Genomic DNA, 14,164 nt, shown 5'->3' on the forward strand with positions numbered 1-14,164 from the left:
TTGGATCGTCACTCTAACATCGATCTTGCTGCCTAAGGTCATACTTCGGGTGCACCTTTCAACCAACGTTAAATGGGTATTTTTCCTCGAACATACCTCATTGTATCATTTTAACTGACAATTGTCATCCCCTTGTTCACCTAATTGTGGAAATCCATCCTTTGGAAATCTCGATGAATTGTCGATGAGTCCATTAGCCACCTCCTCACCCTCTCATTGGTTTACTGATGAACCCTTGTTCGAAACTCGCTTCCATAGTTCATTTCCCGAGAATCATATAATGTCATCTCGTTGATTGAGTTGCACCTCTTCTTCTCGGGCATCCCGAGTCTGAGGTATCCCGACACCAATTAGATCTAAACCTCAATCAGATATGATGGTTGGAACATATTTTCAAGAGTTATAACCTTGGTCCCTATATGCCCCGGTAAGGTGATGTCATGCCTAGCACGCCTGACCAGGGGACCTAGTGTTATAATTTCCCTTTTTAACAAGGATAGTCATTTTCCATGAGGAAATGGAATACCTTGTTTAATAAGTTCATCCTGATGGATCCTTTGTGTATCCCAAGTCCGATTTTTGCTTGAAGACCATGTCAATGCTATCCCGAAGCATGTCTATGGTACTCCAATTTTCAATAAGAGCATTTGAAGCACGATGCTAACTTGTCTTTATCAATTATCCAAACACCGCTGTATGGGTAATGTCATGAAATTTCTCTCCCCTACCTAAGGAGTTCTCTACATAATAACCTGTCATGGATATCATGCTCTGCTTATCCTTGGGAAGGATATAACCCTGAAATATGTGTTTAAACACATTTTCCTTGCCATTGTTCTATGTAATTTGATAACCATATTTCCTTTCCGTTGTTTGGTTTAACCTTTCTTGTGATCTATATAATCAAAGCAGTAATTATTCACTGCTAGGTAAACACCTCGGTGTACAACTCTGCCAGTGAGACCCTGTTCTATTGTTGATGACATTTCGGTAACCGCCGATGGATGAGAACTTTGCCTATTGGTCCGCCTCGTTCAACGAGCAGGAAAATGGTTCTCTTCGTCCCTCGCCCTTGGTATCGATGTTGTTGCCGACATAACTGACAGGCTACCCTTTGACACGCCTTACTATTGTGACCGTGATAGATGTCAGCCCCCTTCCTACTTTCAACCACATGGTGGGCCCATAACCCACAGGTCCCAGGATCGAAACCTGACTCTCCAGTACACCCCGTGTTCCCAAAGTTATTCCTCGCGCGTGGCCTCGTATGTAATTCACGAGCCACCTTCCGATGAGATCATCAATCTGGTATCAGACGCAATACTTATTCCCATTGCTCTGAACCCCTTTCACACTTTGCTTCAGGCAACGAACGATTGCCTATGCGCTTGAAACTTCTATTTTGCACCTTCTTACTTTGCTCTCGATATTGTCTTATGTTTCAATTCGAGAGTTACCTTCCGCCACCTTCCCCGATGCTATCGATCAGATAGTCGACCTCGCAGAGGTTTGTTCTCCCGGAATACCCACCCTTTATTCTTTCGTAAGTACGATGGAGTTCCTGAAGAAAGGACGCCGACTTCATCATGATGACCTAAAGCAGAGAAATGAAGACATCAACAAGAAGCGTTAACCTCTTCGAGAAGAGAAACTAAGACCGAGAAAATCCGTTAGACTTTCATAACCTAGTCTTTTCCCCTTAATCCACCCTTTAAAATCTCGGGACGAGATTTCTTGTAGTGGAGGAGAATTGTGACGCCCGGATAGTTAGGCTACAGTAACCCCCTCGTAATGATGCCACGTCACCTCGGTTACTAATGATAAACTCGCGTTGATTAGAAACCGATTCAAATTCAAATTTAATTAAAGGCAAAAAACGAAAGTTTTCAAACTTAAAAACTAAAATGTTTCATAAATAGTAGATAAATCAGAGGCTAGGATAAAATTGTAAACAACCTTATTGAAATACGATAAGTCCTTTAAACAATCTCAAACAGTGGTTGAATACATTATTTAATAACCTTTTAATTAATCTAAATCTAATATGAAATAGTATTTCACCCAAACTAGTTTTTGGTGCTAGGATCTAATGCACTGCAATTTATGAGCTAGCTCCCATATTTTATAAAAATCAATTAGGTGCTAAACATTTTTTTTTGAAAAATAGAAAAGGATAAATAAAAAGAAAAGGAGAACCCCCCTCCCCACTGGGCCAATCGGCCCAGCTGCTAGCCAGCCCGGTCCCAAACCGGCTGGACCGCAACCAGCCTGGTCGGCCCAGCCAGCCCAGCTCCCCGCACCGCACTCCCCTTCCTGTTCCTCGGTCGCGCGCCGCTACAGGGCGCGGTCGCCACCGGACCCGCTCGCCGGCGTCGAGGTGGATAAGGACGCCAACGCCGCGCCCCCTCGGGCTCCCCTCCCCACTTGCCCCTCGTTCTCCCTCTCCGCCTCTCCCACTCCTCTCCAGATCCCCTTCTCTTCCCCCGCACCGAGCGCCACCGTCGCCATGACTGCGCCATAGCCGCGGCCACCACCACCAGCTCGCTCCGCTATCATGTCGAGAATCTCCGACGGACCCCGCTGCAACCTCCCCGACCTCGATCCCGAGCTCTGCGTCATCGCAGCCTCGGGTTGAGGCCGTCTTCTTCCTCGGATCGCCGGCGCATCTCCGACGAACACCGTAGACTCCTGCTGCTACTAAACTACCACAGGCCTTTCTTGCGCCGCGCGGTGAGCCCCTCATCCCCTTCCCTCGCTCCCCTGGCCTCTTGCGCTCCCGTAGCCACCGCGCCCGCCATGGCCGAGCCGAGCTCCGCCGTTGAGCTCATTGTCGTCGCCCTGATGCTCCTCGCGCCGCACTAACACCACCACCGAGCTCCTGGAGCTCCTAGCTGCTCAACGCACCCCTCCGCCACCCTTGCCGTGCCCAGGACGCTCGAATTCATCGACGTCCAAACTCCGGCGCCGCTTCGGTCAGCACTGCCGTGGCTCTAGGCCATCCCAGCATGCGGGACTGCCGGCGTTGGATGCGTACGGCTCCCCTCGTTCGAACGCGCGTCACAACGCTCGTTTTAACCGCCTCGTAGCGCCAACCCCATGCTCCGACCGGATGCGTCTCCACGTAGCTCATCGCCGGCGTCGTTCCGGCGACCTTTTGGTCTTTTGCTCACGCCCATCTTGCTCGCGCGTGCACGTAGGCCTCGCCCCGTTCTCTGGTTAGCCCGAACTCGCGCCGTACCACCGTTGTCGTTGCTCACCCGAAGCACCTCGCCGCCGGCGAGCTCGAAGCGCTCGCTCTCGTCCATTCCACCCACTCCGACCACCACCACTCGATGCGCGACGCCGAGCCGCGTCGAACGCGCCCAGCCACAACCCCGCAGACCCCCTGTGCGCGAAATCCGCGCCCCTCCCGAGCCGCGCCACCGCGTTTGGCTCGCCGGAGTCAACTCCGGCGCGTCTCCTGCCGGTGCCGAGCTGGCACCCACGTGGCACCGTCCCGTGCCACTGACTGGTGGCCCCCAGTGGACCCGCTGACCCCCGTTGACTGGTTTGACCAGTCAACCATGCTGACGGGGCAGCCCCTAGCCACTGACATGTGGGCCCCCCTCTATCATATTAGTCTAACAACATTTTATAAATAAAAATGATTAGTTAACCTAAAACACTCGCTGACGCCCGGGGCCCACTCCCCTAATTAACCCTGTTAGTCTAGTTAGTCCACTATTAAGCCAGCAGAGGCTGACATGTGGGTCCCAGTTGCCCCATTGGTCAGCTTTGACCAGTCAACCGGACCGTTGACTGCTGACGTCACACCTATGTCATGCTGATGTCACAATCCCTTTTCTGTTAATTTAAGTAATTCCAGAAAAGGCTTTAATCTTTAGAAATTCATAGTAATTAAACCGTAACTCGGATGAAAATGTTTTCTACATGAAAGTTGCTCAGAAAAACGAGACGAATCCGAATACGCGATCCGTTCGTCTGCCACATGCCCCTAACTACCTGAACATGCAACCCTTCCCCTCCGTTTCGTCTGTCCGAAAATGCTAAACCTGGGGAAACATTCCCGGATGTTATCCCCCTTCGCCGGTAACGTGTAGCACCGCGTTAGAACACGTCTAGCTCTGCTTGTTGTCCTATTATGCTCTTGCTTACTATGTATTTATTGTGTTCCCCCTCCGTTACTTCTTTCCGGTAGACACCGAGACCGACGCCGCTGCTGGTGCCCCGATCGACTACGTTGTTGACGACCCCTCCTTGTCTGAGCAACCAGGCAAGCCCCCCCCTTGATCACCAGATATCGCCTACTCTCCTCTATACTGCTTGCATTAGAGTAGTGTAGCATGTTACTGCTTTCGTTATTCCTATCCTGATGCATAGCCTGTCCTTGCTACTACTGTTGATACCTTTACCTGCAATCCTACTTGCTTAGTATAGGGTGCTAGTGTTCCATCAGTGGCCCTACACTCTTGTCCGTCTGCCATGCTTTACCACTGGGCCGTGATCGCTCGGGGGTGATCACGGGCATGCTATATATTATACACTGTTACATTACCTGTGATACTGTTCGGAGATGGGGGCTGAAGGGGCAGGTGGCTCCATCCCGGTAGAGGTGGGCCTGGGTTCCCGACGGCCCCCGATTGTTACTTTGAGGCGGAGCGACAGGGCAGGTTCGAGACCACCTAGGAGAGAGGTGGGCCTGGCCCTGGTCGGCGTTCGCGGATACTTAACACGCTTAACGAGATCTGGGTATTTGATCTGAGTCTGGCCATTTGGTCTATACGCACTAACCATCTACGTGGGAGTAGTTATGGGTATCCCGGCGTCGTGGTATCAGCCAAAGCACTCTTGACGTCAGCGACTGAGTGGCACGCGCCAGATTGGACCACGTAACGTGACTTCCGTTGTACTGGAGGTTGCTAGGTCTGCTTCCGGCCGCGTACGCAACGTGCAGGTGTGCTCAGGGCGATGGGCCCAGACCCCTGCGCGCTTAGGTTTAGACCGGCGTGCTGACCGCTCTGTTGTGCCTAGGTGGGGCTGCGACGTGTTGATCTCCCGCGGCCGGGCATGACCCAGAAAAGTGTGTCCGGCCAAATGGGATCAAGCGTGTTGGGTTATGTGGTGCACCCCTGCAGGGAAGTTAATCTATTCGGATAGCCGTGTCCCTCGGTAAAAGGATGACCCGGAGTTGTACCTTGACCTTATGACAACTAGAACCGGATACTTAATAAAACACACCCTTCCAAGTGCCAGATACAACCCGGTGACGGCTCTCCAACAGGGCATCGAGGAGGAGATCGCCGGGTAGGATTATGCTATACGATGCTACTTGGAGGACTTCAGTCTACTCTCTTCTACATGGTGCAAGACGGAGGCCACCAGAAGCGTAGTCTTCGATAAGACTAGCTATCCCCCTCTCATTCTGGCATTCTGCAGTTCAGTCCACTGATATGGCCCTTTACACATACATCCATGCATATGTAGTGTAGCTCCTTGCTTGCGAGTACTTTGGATGAGTACTCACGGTTGCTTTCTCCTTCTTTTCCCCCTATCCCTTCTACCTGGTTGTCGCAACCAGATGTTGGAGCCCAGGATCCAGACGCCACCGTCGACGACGACTCCTACTACCCCCAGAGGTGCCTACTGCTACGTGCAGCCCGCTGACGACGACCAAGAGTAGTTTAGGAGGATCCCAGGCAGGAGGCCTGCGCCTCTTTCGATCTGTATCCCAGTTTGTGCTAGCCATCTTATGGCAACTTGTTTAACTTATGTCTGTACTCAGATATTGTTGCTTCCGCTGACTCGTCTATGATCGAGCACTTGTATTCGAGCCCTCGAGGCCCCTGGCTTGTATTATGATGCTTGTATGACTTATTTTATTTGTAGAGTTGTGTTGTGATATCTTCCCGTGAGTCCCTGATCTTGATCGTACACATTTGCGTGCATGATTAGTGTACGATTGAATCGGGGGCGTCACAGACATCCCTCTAATCTTCTAAGTGATCACGTGATCCAAATCAACTAAACCATAACCGATTAACACGTGAAATGGATTAGTCTTCAATGGTGAACATCATTATGTTGATGATATCTACTATATGATTCACGCTTGACCTTTCGGTCTCCGTGTTCCGAGGCCATATCTGCATATGCTAGGCTCGTCAAGTATAACCCGAGTATTTTGCGTGTGCAAAACTGGCTTGCACCCGTTGTAGATGGACGTAGAGCTTATCACACCCGATTAACACTTGGTGTCTGGGCACGACAAACTTTGGCAACGGTGCATACTCAGGGAGAACACTTCTTGATAATTTAGTGAGAGATCATCTTATAATTCTACCGTCAATCAAAGCAAAATAAGATGCATAAAAAGATAAACATCGCATGCAATCAATATAAGTGATATGATATGGCCATCATCATCTTCGTTCTTGTGATCTCCATCTCCGAAGCACCGTCATGATCACCATCGTCACCGGCGCGACACCTTGATCTCCATCGTAGCATCGTTGTCGTCTCGCCAAACTTATGCTTCTACTACTATCGCTACCGCTTAGTGATAAAGTAAAGCATTACAGGGCGATTGCATTGCATACAATAAAGCGACAACCATATGGCTCCTGCCGGTTGCCGATAACTCGGTTACAAAACATGATCATCTCATACAATAAAATTTAGCATTATGTCTTGACCATATCACATCACAACATGCCCTGCAAAAACAAGTTAGACGTCCTCTACTTTGTTTGTTGCAAGTTTTACGTGGCTGCTACTGGGCTTAGCAAGAACCGTTCTTACCTACGCATCAAAACCACAACGATAGTTTGTCAAATAGACTCCGTTTTAACCTTCTCAAGGACCGGGCGTAGCCATACTCGGTTCAACTAAGTTGGAGAAACTGACACCCGCCAGCCACCTGTGTGCAAAGCACGGCGGTAGAACCAGTCTCGCGTAAGCGTACGCGTAATGTCGGTCCGGGCCGCTTCATCCAACAATACCGCTGAACCAAAGTATGACATGCTGGTAGGCAGTATGACTTATATCGTCCACAACTCACTTGTGTTCTACTCGTGCATATAACATCAAACCATAAAAACCTAGGCTCGGATGCCACTGTTGGGGAACGTAGTAATTTCAAAAAAAAAATCATACGCACACGCAAGATCATGGTGATGCATAGCAACGAGAGGGGAGAGTGTTGTCTACGTACCCTCGTAGACCGAAGCGGAAGCGTTGACACAACGTAGAGGAAGTAGTCGTACGTCTTCCCGATCCGACCGATCCAAGCACCGTTACTCCGGCACCTCCGAGTTCTTGGCACACGTTCAGCTCGATGACGTGCCCCTAGCTCCGATCCAGCAAAGTTTCGGGGACGAGTTCCGTCAGCACGACGGCGTGATGACGATCTTGATGTTCTACCGGCGCAGGGCTTCGCCTAAGCACTGCAACAATATATTCGAGGTGGAATATGGTGGAGGGGGCACCGCACACGGCTAAGGAACGATCACATTGATCAATTGTGTGTTCTAGGGTGCCCCCTGCCCCCGTATATAAAGGAGCCAAGGGGGAGGGGGCGACCGGCCTAGAGGGGGCGCGCCAAGGAGGGGGAAACCTACTCCAAGTAGGTTTGCCCCTCCCTTTCCTATTCCAACTAGGACAAGAAGGGAAGGAGGAGGAAGGGAGAAGGAAGGAGAGGGGGGCCGCGCCACCTTCCCTTGTCCAATTCGGACTGGGGCAAGGGGGGCCGCGCGCCACCTCCTGGCTGGCCTCTCTCTTCTCCACTAAAGCCCATTAGGGCCCAATAACTCCCCGGGGGGTTCCGGTAACCCCTCGGTACTCCGGTAAAATGCCGATTTCACCCGGAACGATTCCGATGTCCAAATATAGGCTTCCAATATATCGATCTTTATGTATCGACCATTTCGAGACTCCTCGTCATGTCCGTGATCACATCCGGGACACCGAACAACCTTCGGTACATCAAAATGCATAAACTCATAATAACTATCATCGTAACGTTAAGCATGCGGACCCTACGGTTCGAGAACAATGTAGACATGACCAAGACATATCTCTGGTCAATAACCAATAGTGGGACCTGGATGCCCATATTGGCTCCTACATATTCTATGAAGATCTTTATCGGTCAGACCGCATAACAACATACGTTGTTCCCTTTGTCATCGGTATGTTACTTGCCCGAGATTCGATCGTCGGTATCCAATACCTAGTTCAATCTCGTTACCGGCAAGTCTCTTTACTCGTTCCGTAATACATCATCTCACAACTAACATATTAGTTGCAATGCTTGCAAGGCTTATGTGATGTGCATTACCGAGAGGGCCCAGAGATACCTCTCCGACAATCGGAGTGAAAAATCCTAATCTCGAAATACGCCAACCCAACATCTACCTTTGGAGACACCTGTACTACTCCTTTATAATCACCCAGTTACGTTGTGACGTTTGGTAGTACCCAAAGTGTTCCTCCGGTAAACGGGAGTTGCATAATCTCATAGTCAAAGGAACATGTATAAGTCATGAGGAAAGCAATAGCAACATACTAAACGATCGGGTGCTAAGCTAATGGTATGGGTCATGTCAATCAGATCATTCAACTAATGATGTGACCTCGTTAATCAAATAACAACTCTTTGTCTATGGTTAGGAAACATAACCATGTTTGATTAACGAGCTAGTCAAGTAGAGGCATACTAGTGACACTCTGTTTGTCTCTGTATTCACACATGTATTATGTTTCCGGTTAATACAATTCTAGCATGAATAATAAACATTTATCACGAAATAAGGAAATAAATAATATCTTTATTATTGCCTCTAGGGCATATTTCCTTCAACATGAATTACATTTGCCATGTGTAATTAGTATATATTGACATGGCCCCACAAGAAATAGAAATAGTTTGCCATTGTTGGAAAAGGAAAACAGAATTTGCCATTACCCATAAACTACAATTGCCATGCTTCGATGAACTTAAAAGCCATGATACATAAAAATCCGAGGGGATTCATCTTTCATAGCTTGCACACAAAGTGAACACAAAACAAAAGTTGCCATGTGAAAAAATGAACTCAGCAGTGATGTTTATAAACTACAAATTGCCATGCTTCCATGAACTTAAAATGCCATGGTATGCAAAAATCCTAGGGCATTCATCTTCCACAACTTGCACACAAGTGAACACAACAAAAATTGCCATGTGAAAAAATGAACAATGTAATTTGATTGCACATTGACAATTTCAACTATCGACCCGACTGATGATAGAGAGCTCAGATGTCCAACGAACGAACCTGTAGCCTGCAACATCATCATGCAGGCGGCGCCTCTGCTGGTGCTGCGCCAAGACCTAGCCCTTGTAGGGGCAGCGGTCGCTGCTGGAGTGGAGGCCAGGGCCGCCGGGCTGTAGGGGATTCTGGCGCCGCTGAAGGAGGCGCCAAGGTCAGCGAGACGTTCGAGCCTGCCGACGGCTGCATCATTGATCGTGCCGGCGGCTGGTCGGTCTGGACCTCCTTGCGTGGAGGACAACGCAACTGAGGCGACCACGGCCACAAGCGTCGAGGCCACCGCCATCGCTTATGACGACAATGTAGACGCCGCCGACCTCCAGGTGCCCCCCTCCCGACCTCCCCTCCGTCGTCAGTGGAGTGGCTTGGCGAGTCCGTCGCCGGCCAGGACCTCACCTTGCCGTGCCCTTTAGCAGGCTCCTCCCGCCCTCTGCTGTCCCCCTCGCCCTTCGCTACGTTGTCAGAGGAGCGGCCCGGCGAGTCCGTCGCCGGCGAAGAGATCTCCTCGCCGTCCCATTGTCCGCGTCAACTCCTCGTCACCCACCGTCGTCCACATCATCTCCAGTCACCCTCCGCCGCCCTCGCCTCCAGGACTCTGCTCCACGACCCTCACCACGCCGCTTTGAGGTGGCCGCGCCGCATCCACCACCGGCACAAAATAGGATTCGCCGTAGCTGGCGCGCTATGAGACGCCCGCAGCGGCAAGGATAGGAGAGGGCGGAGCCGGCGCGCAGGGACGGCGGTGGAGAGGTGAACCGGGTCGGAGAAGATGGGGGAATGGAGAGGGTGAGCGTGGGGAGGGGGATGAGTGGATAAGGTCGCGTTCGGACCAAGCGAGTTTTCAGCGAACGAGTTCTCACTGGTGACGTGTCTCTGCCAAGTGCTTTATGATCTGTGCAATTAATCCAACGGCAGGCAACATGTTTAGGACGAAAATCTATAGCCCAAACGTTCAGGCGTTATCGTTGACTGAAAACTACCATTTTTTTATTTTTGTCCCTAAAAACTCCACATTCAGATAATGACCAGTTTAGACGGTTTAAGTATGTTCATGACATGCGGGACCCACATGTCAGGGTTGATGTGGTGGCAAATTCAACTTCGTTTATTTTGACTGTTAAGTAGACCGTTATGACAGGTTGGGCCCAGACATGATAGGAGCTTGACCTTGACGGGGACACACTGTGCAGGCATGCAAGCAGCACCCGAACAGGATGGTATCGCGGTAAGGCCGATACCATGTGGAAGAATAGAGAGGGGATTGGAGGAATTTATATTGTATTTTTTTTTTTTTGGAATTGTTTGGATTGCTTACCACATTTGTCAGCCTCGTAGGCATATAGTATATACGAGTTACATGACTATCTTGGAGTACAAAACAAGATAGAATAAATCCTACACTATTCTATACTCCCTAAATAATGACGATACTCAACAGCAGTAGTGTTGACTGTGTTAGAAGATGGAGGAAGAGGTCTGCTAGAGGGTGGAGAACCTTTGAGAAAAGGAAAATCGGTAGACATCCCATCATATAGCGGGAAGCCAATGACTTCAATACATCAATATTCAAAGTAGAACCTTTGAGTTATTTGGGACAGATCGGAAAAGCTATTTGATAAACCTTTACGACCTGGGTGGAAGAATTTGTTAGAATTTGCTCGTTGGTACAACAAAAAACTCGTGGCCGCATTATGTCCATCCCCTGCAACCGCACTACGGTGAAGCATCCGCCGCGGCGCACCAGGCTCGCCACGCTGCAGCATGCCCTTGGAGAAGGCCACCGATTGCAGGTAACACCATTCCCGTGCCTCCAGGCCACCTCCTTCTGCTGTCGCAGCGCTTGTCCTCTCTCTGCAAGTTCCTTCGGGGAGAGGACAATGATGTAGGGGAAAGTCATGAGGGCTGTTGCAATGGTCTAGAATGCTCGCTGGTTATAGGCGGAGGAGCATGGGGCGGCACAACCCTGGAGGAGAGAGGACCGATCGATATAGATGGGACTTAGTGGAGCGATTTGTTTCTAGGTAGTAAAAAACACGGTTAAAAAACGGAAAACAAGAGTTGGGTTTTTGTAAAATAAAAATTGTTGAAGAGGGACGTTAGGGCGTTTAATCGATGGGGGAGCGAGGTAGCCAAATGAAACAAAACAACCTACGTACTCCACTTTAATAGTAGAAGGATAATTGTATATTACTCCCTCCGCCGCATAGTGTCGAAAACGCTCTTATATTATAGGATCAAGGGAGTAGAGCATCAACAGCACTTCACGGCCTCCGGTAACACGCGTGTTGGGCTTCCGGAGTCGTTGGGCCGACTGGGTCGGTCTTGGACTTTGCAGTGTCCTTGGGTGACGCCGGCTGGGTTGGTGTTGGTCCGTCACAGTTTGGCGCTCAGGGTTGTCCTTGTTTGTTTTGCGTACGACTGTATGGGGTTTACCCGAGTAGGAGTATTGTTACGTGGGAGAGCTCCTAGCTGCGTGATCCTTTTTCGTCTGGAAAAAGGACGCGGGCGAGGAAGAAATTGACACGGCCGGCCGTTGGATGGGAGCACGGCCGGAGAGGGAGTTGGATGAGGACTGCACTCAAATCAAACCGTTTAACCTACCTTTAACCATATCCACATCGGGATATAACTTGGGGAAGGAGACGGGGAACCCCCTACTATATACTATATAAGCTCGGCCACCCACGCCCCAAACATATCACAACCAACCTTCCTCAAGTCGTTAGTTCGCCCGAGCAATCGAGTTGTGTTCCCGGCGATCCATCGATCTAGGTCAGCATCATGGTTTCCGCCGACGTGGCCCGCAACATCGTCGGCATCATCGGCAATGTCATCTCCTTCGGCCTCTTCCTCTCCCCTGTGTAAGTCCTCTCCTCCTCCTCTCGTCTAGTCTGCATGTATACATATACGAAAGGTGGTTGCTAAGGCATGAATCTGAGGCTCGTTTTCTAATTGTACGTACGTACGCAGGCCGACGTTCTGGCGGATCTACAAGGCCAAGGACGTGGAGGAGTTCAAGCCGGACCCCTATCTGGCGACGCTCATGAACTGCCTGCTCTGGTTCTTTTACGGGCTCCCCATCGTCCACCCCAACAGCACCCTCGTCCTCACCATCAACGGCATCGGCCTCGTCATCGAGGGCGCCTACATCATCATGTTCATCATCTACGCGGCCAAGAACACAAGGGTACGTACGTGCAACCATCCTAATGCCCCCTCATCCGGCCTACTGTTTCTTTTCGGCGTTAGTTTCTATACAGAAGATCCTCCTGCATGCCCTAACCCGTCCCATGTGCCTGTGCTCTGCTGTGTGTGCAGTGGAAGATGCTCGGCGTACTCGCCCTCGAGGCGGCGTTCATGGCCGTCGTGGTGGCCGGCGTGCTCCTCGGCGCCCACACCCATGAGAAGCGCTCCATGATCGTAGGCATCCTCTGCGTCATCTTCGGCTCCATCATGTACGCCTCCCCGCTCACCATCATGGTACGTACACCACCCCAACTTATGGATAGTCGACCCACGATCTTTGATAACCGCTTTAACTTGTTAGTTCAGGTGGCTAATTAATCTGCGTTGTGCAAGTATGGTGTGGTAATGATGCGTTGTCTAGAAAAATACCTGCCTATAATTTATTTTTAAAGTTCTAGTGGATGCTTTTGACAGACCTTAATTTGTTAAGTAGTATACCCTGTTTGTTGTTGATTATGCTTGAAAATCTATGTCCATCTAAAAGATGCACCCACCTTTCATGTTTTAACGTTGGTGCCAAAACCCTGTTAAAAAAAGTCCGAATTGAGTTGTTCACCTCTCACGCACCCAAGTTCTTCTACACTATGCTACATCATATATTTTTAATCAAAAAAGCCTATGGTTTATTTCTACCTCAAGGTAAACTTCCTTTACAGGGTGAATTACTAGCTCAGGCTAATTGTTAATTACGGACGCTTTTACCAACTTACGAGTGTAGTAAATACTAATATAACTCAAAAATTTAAGATGAAAGTAGTAACATTGTACTGCTTATTTGCAGGGTAAAGTGATCAGGACCAAGAGTGTGGAGTACATGCCATTCTTCCTGTCGCTGGTGAACTTCCTCAATGGCTTGTGCTGGACGGGCTATGCGCTCATCAAGTTTGACATCTACATCACGGTATGTACATACACATACATATTGGAAATAAGAAGTCGCAAACTCAGCCAGACATACAATCAAGAACTCCTCAGCGCGGATTGATCTAACTGTTATGTCCTCTTTAAATTCTGTGCAGATCCCCAATGCCCTCGGTACAATCTTCGGCCTCATCCAGCTGATCCTGTACTTTTACTACTACAAATCGACCCCCAAGAAGGGCAAGAACGTTGAACTGCCCACTGTCCTCACCAAAAACACAGTTACCAGCGGCAACGTCTCCGTCACCGTTGACAAATAAACTTGGCTTCGTTTTTAGCCCTGAAGGTTTTGAGTAGTTAATACCGGATGATACTTCAACAAGTTGATGTTAATTAGTACTACTTTTTGTTAGCTAGCAGAGTCTTAGATTGCCTTTAATTTCGTGAACCATTGTCATCTGTCCGAGACTACTAGTGCAATTACAAGTGTATATAAATACCAATGCAGCTGAGTTATCCCAGAGATATATTATGACACCATGTATGCTTGCCTGTTTTCAATCTGCTCTTACGTGATGATACGATTGATTTGTTAATTACAGCGTGTGATGGCTTTGCTAAATTAAATTATTCAATATCCATGATGTGTTTGTATTATGTTTCGGGCAAGGTCCTCTTTTGTTCTGCACAAAAACACCCAAAGGGCATCTTATTGGTGATGCAACTTGAACCTGGTGTGAGCGAAAAGG

At 49.3% G+C, this 14,164-nt stretch overlaps 1 protein-coding gene across 1 annotated transcript; it reads left to right on the forward strand.

Moving 5' to 3' along the window:
* Positions 1-11,985: 11,985 nt before the first annotated feature.
* Positions 11,986-13,955, forward strand: LOC123184365 (bidirectional sugar transporter SWEET6b-like). The gene is made up of 5 exons (XM_044596511.1): positions 11,986-12,169; positions 12,279-12,495; positions 12,627-12,788; positions 13,336-13,455; positions 13,574-13,955. The coding sequence occupies exons 1-5, from the start codon at positions 12,090-12,092 to the stop codon at positions 13,733-13,735; spliced, it is 741 nt and encodes a 246-aa protein (XP_044452446.1). The 5' UTR covers positions 11,986-12,089; the 3' UTR covers positions 13,736-13,955.
* The last annotated feature ends 209 nt before the right edge of the window (positions 13,956-14,164 follow it).

This window comes from Triticum aestivum, chromosome 2A (genome assembly GCF_018294505.1).
Source record: "Triticum aestivum cultivar Chinese Spring chromosome 2A, IWGSC CS RefSeq v2.1, whole genome shotgun sequence".
In the NCBI taxonomy this organism is placed as follows: domain Eukaryota; kingdom Viridiplantae; phylum Streptophyta; class Magnoliopsida; order Poales; family Poaceae; genus Triticum; species Triticum aestivum.

Coding starts and splice junctions, on each gene's coding strand:
- LOC123184365 (XM_044596511.1), top strand. CDS start 12,090: ATGGTTTCCGCCGACGTGGCCCGCAACATCGTCGGCATCATCGGCAAT. Junction 12,496..12,626: donor ACGCGGCCAAGAACACAAGG/GTACGTACGTGC, acceptor CTGTGTGTGCAG/TGGAAGATGCTCGGCGTACT. Junction 12,789..13,335: donor CCTCCCCGCTCACCATCATG/GTACGTACACCA, acceptor GCTTATTTGCAG/GGTAAAGTGATCAGGACCAA.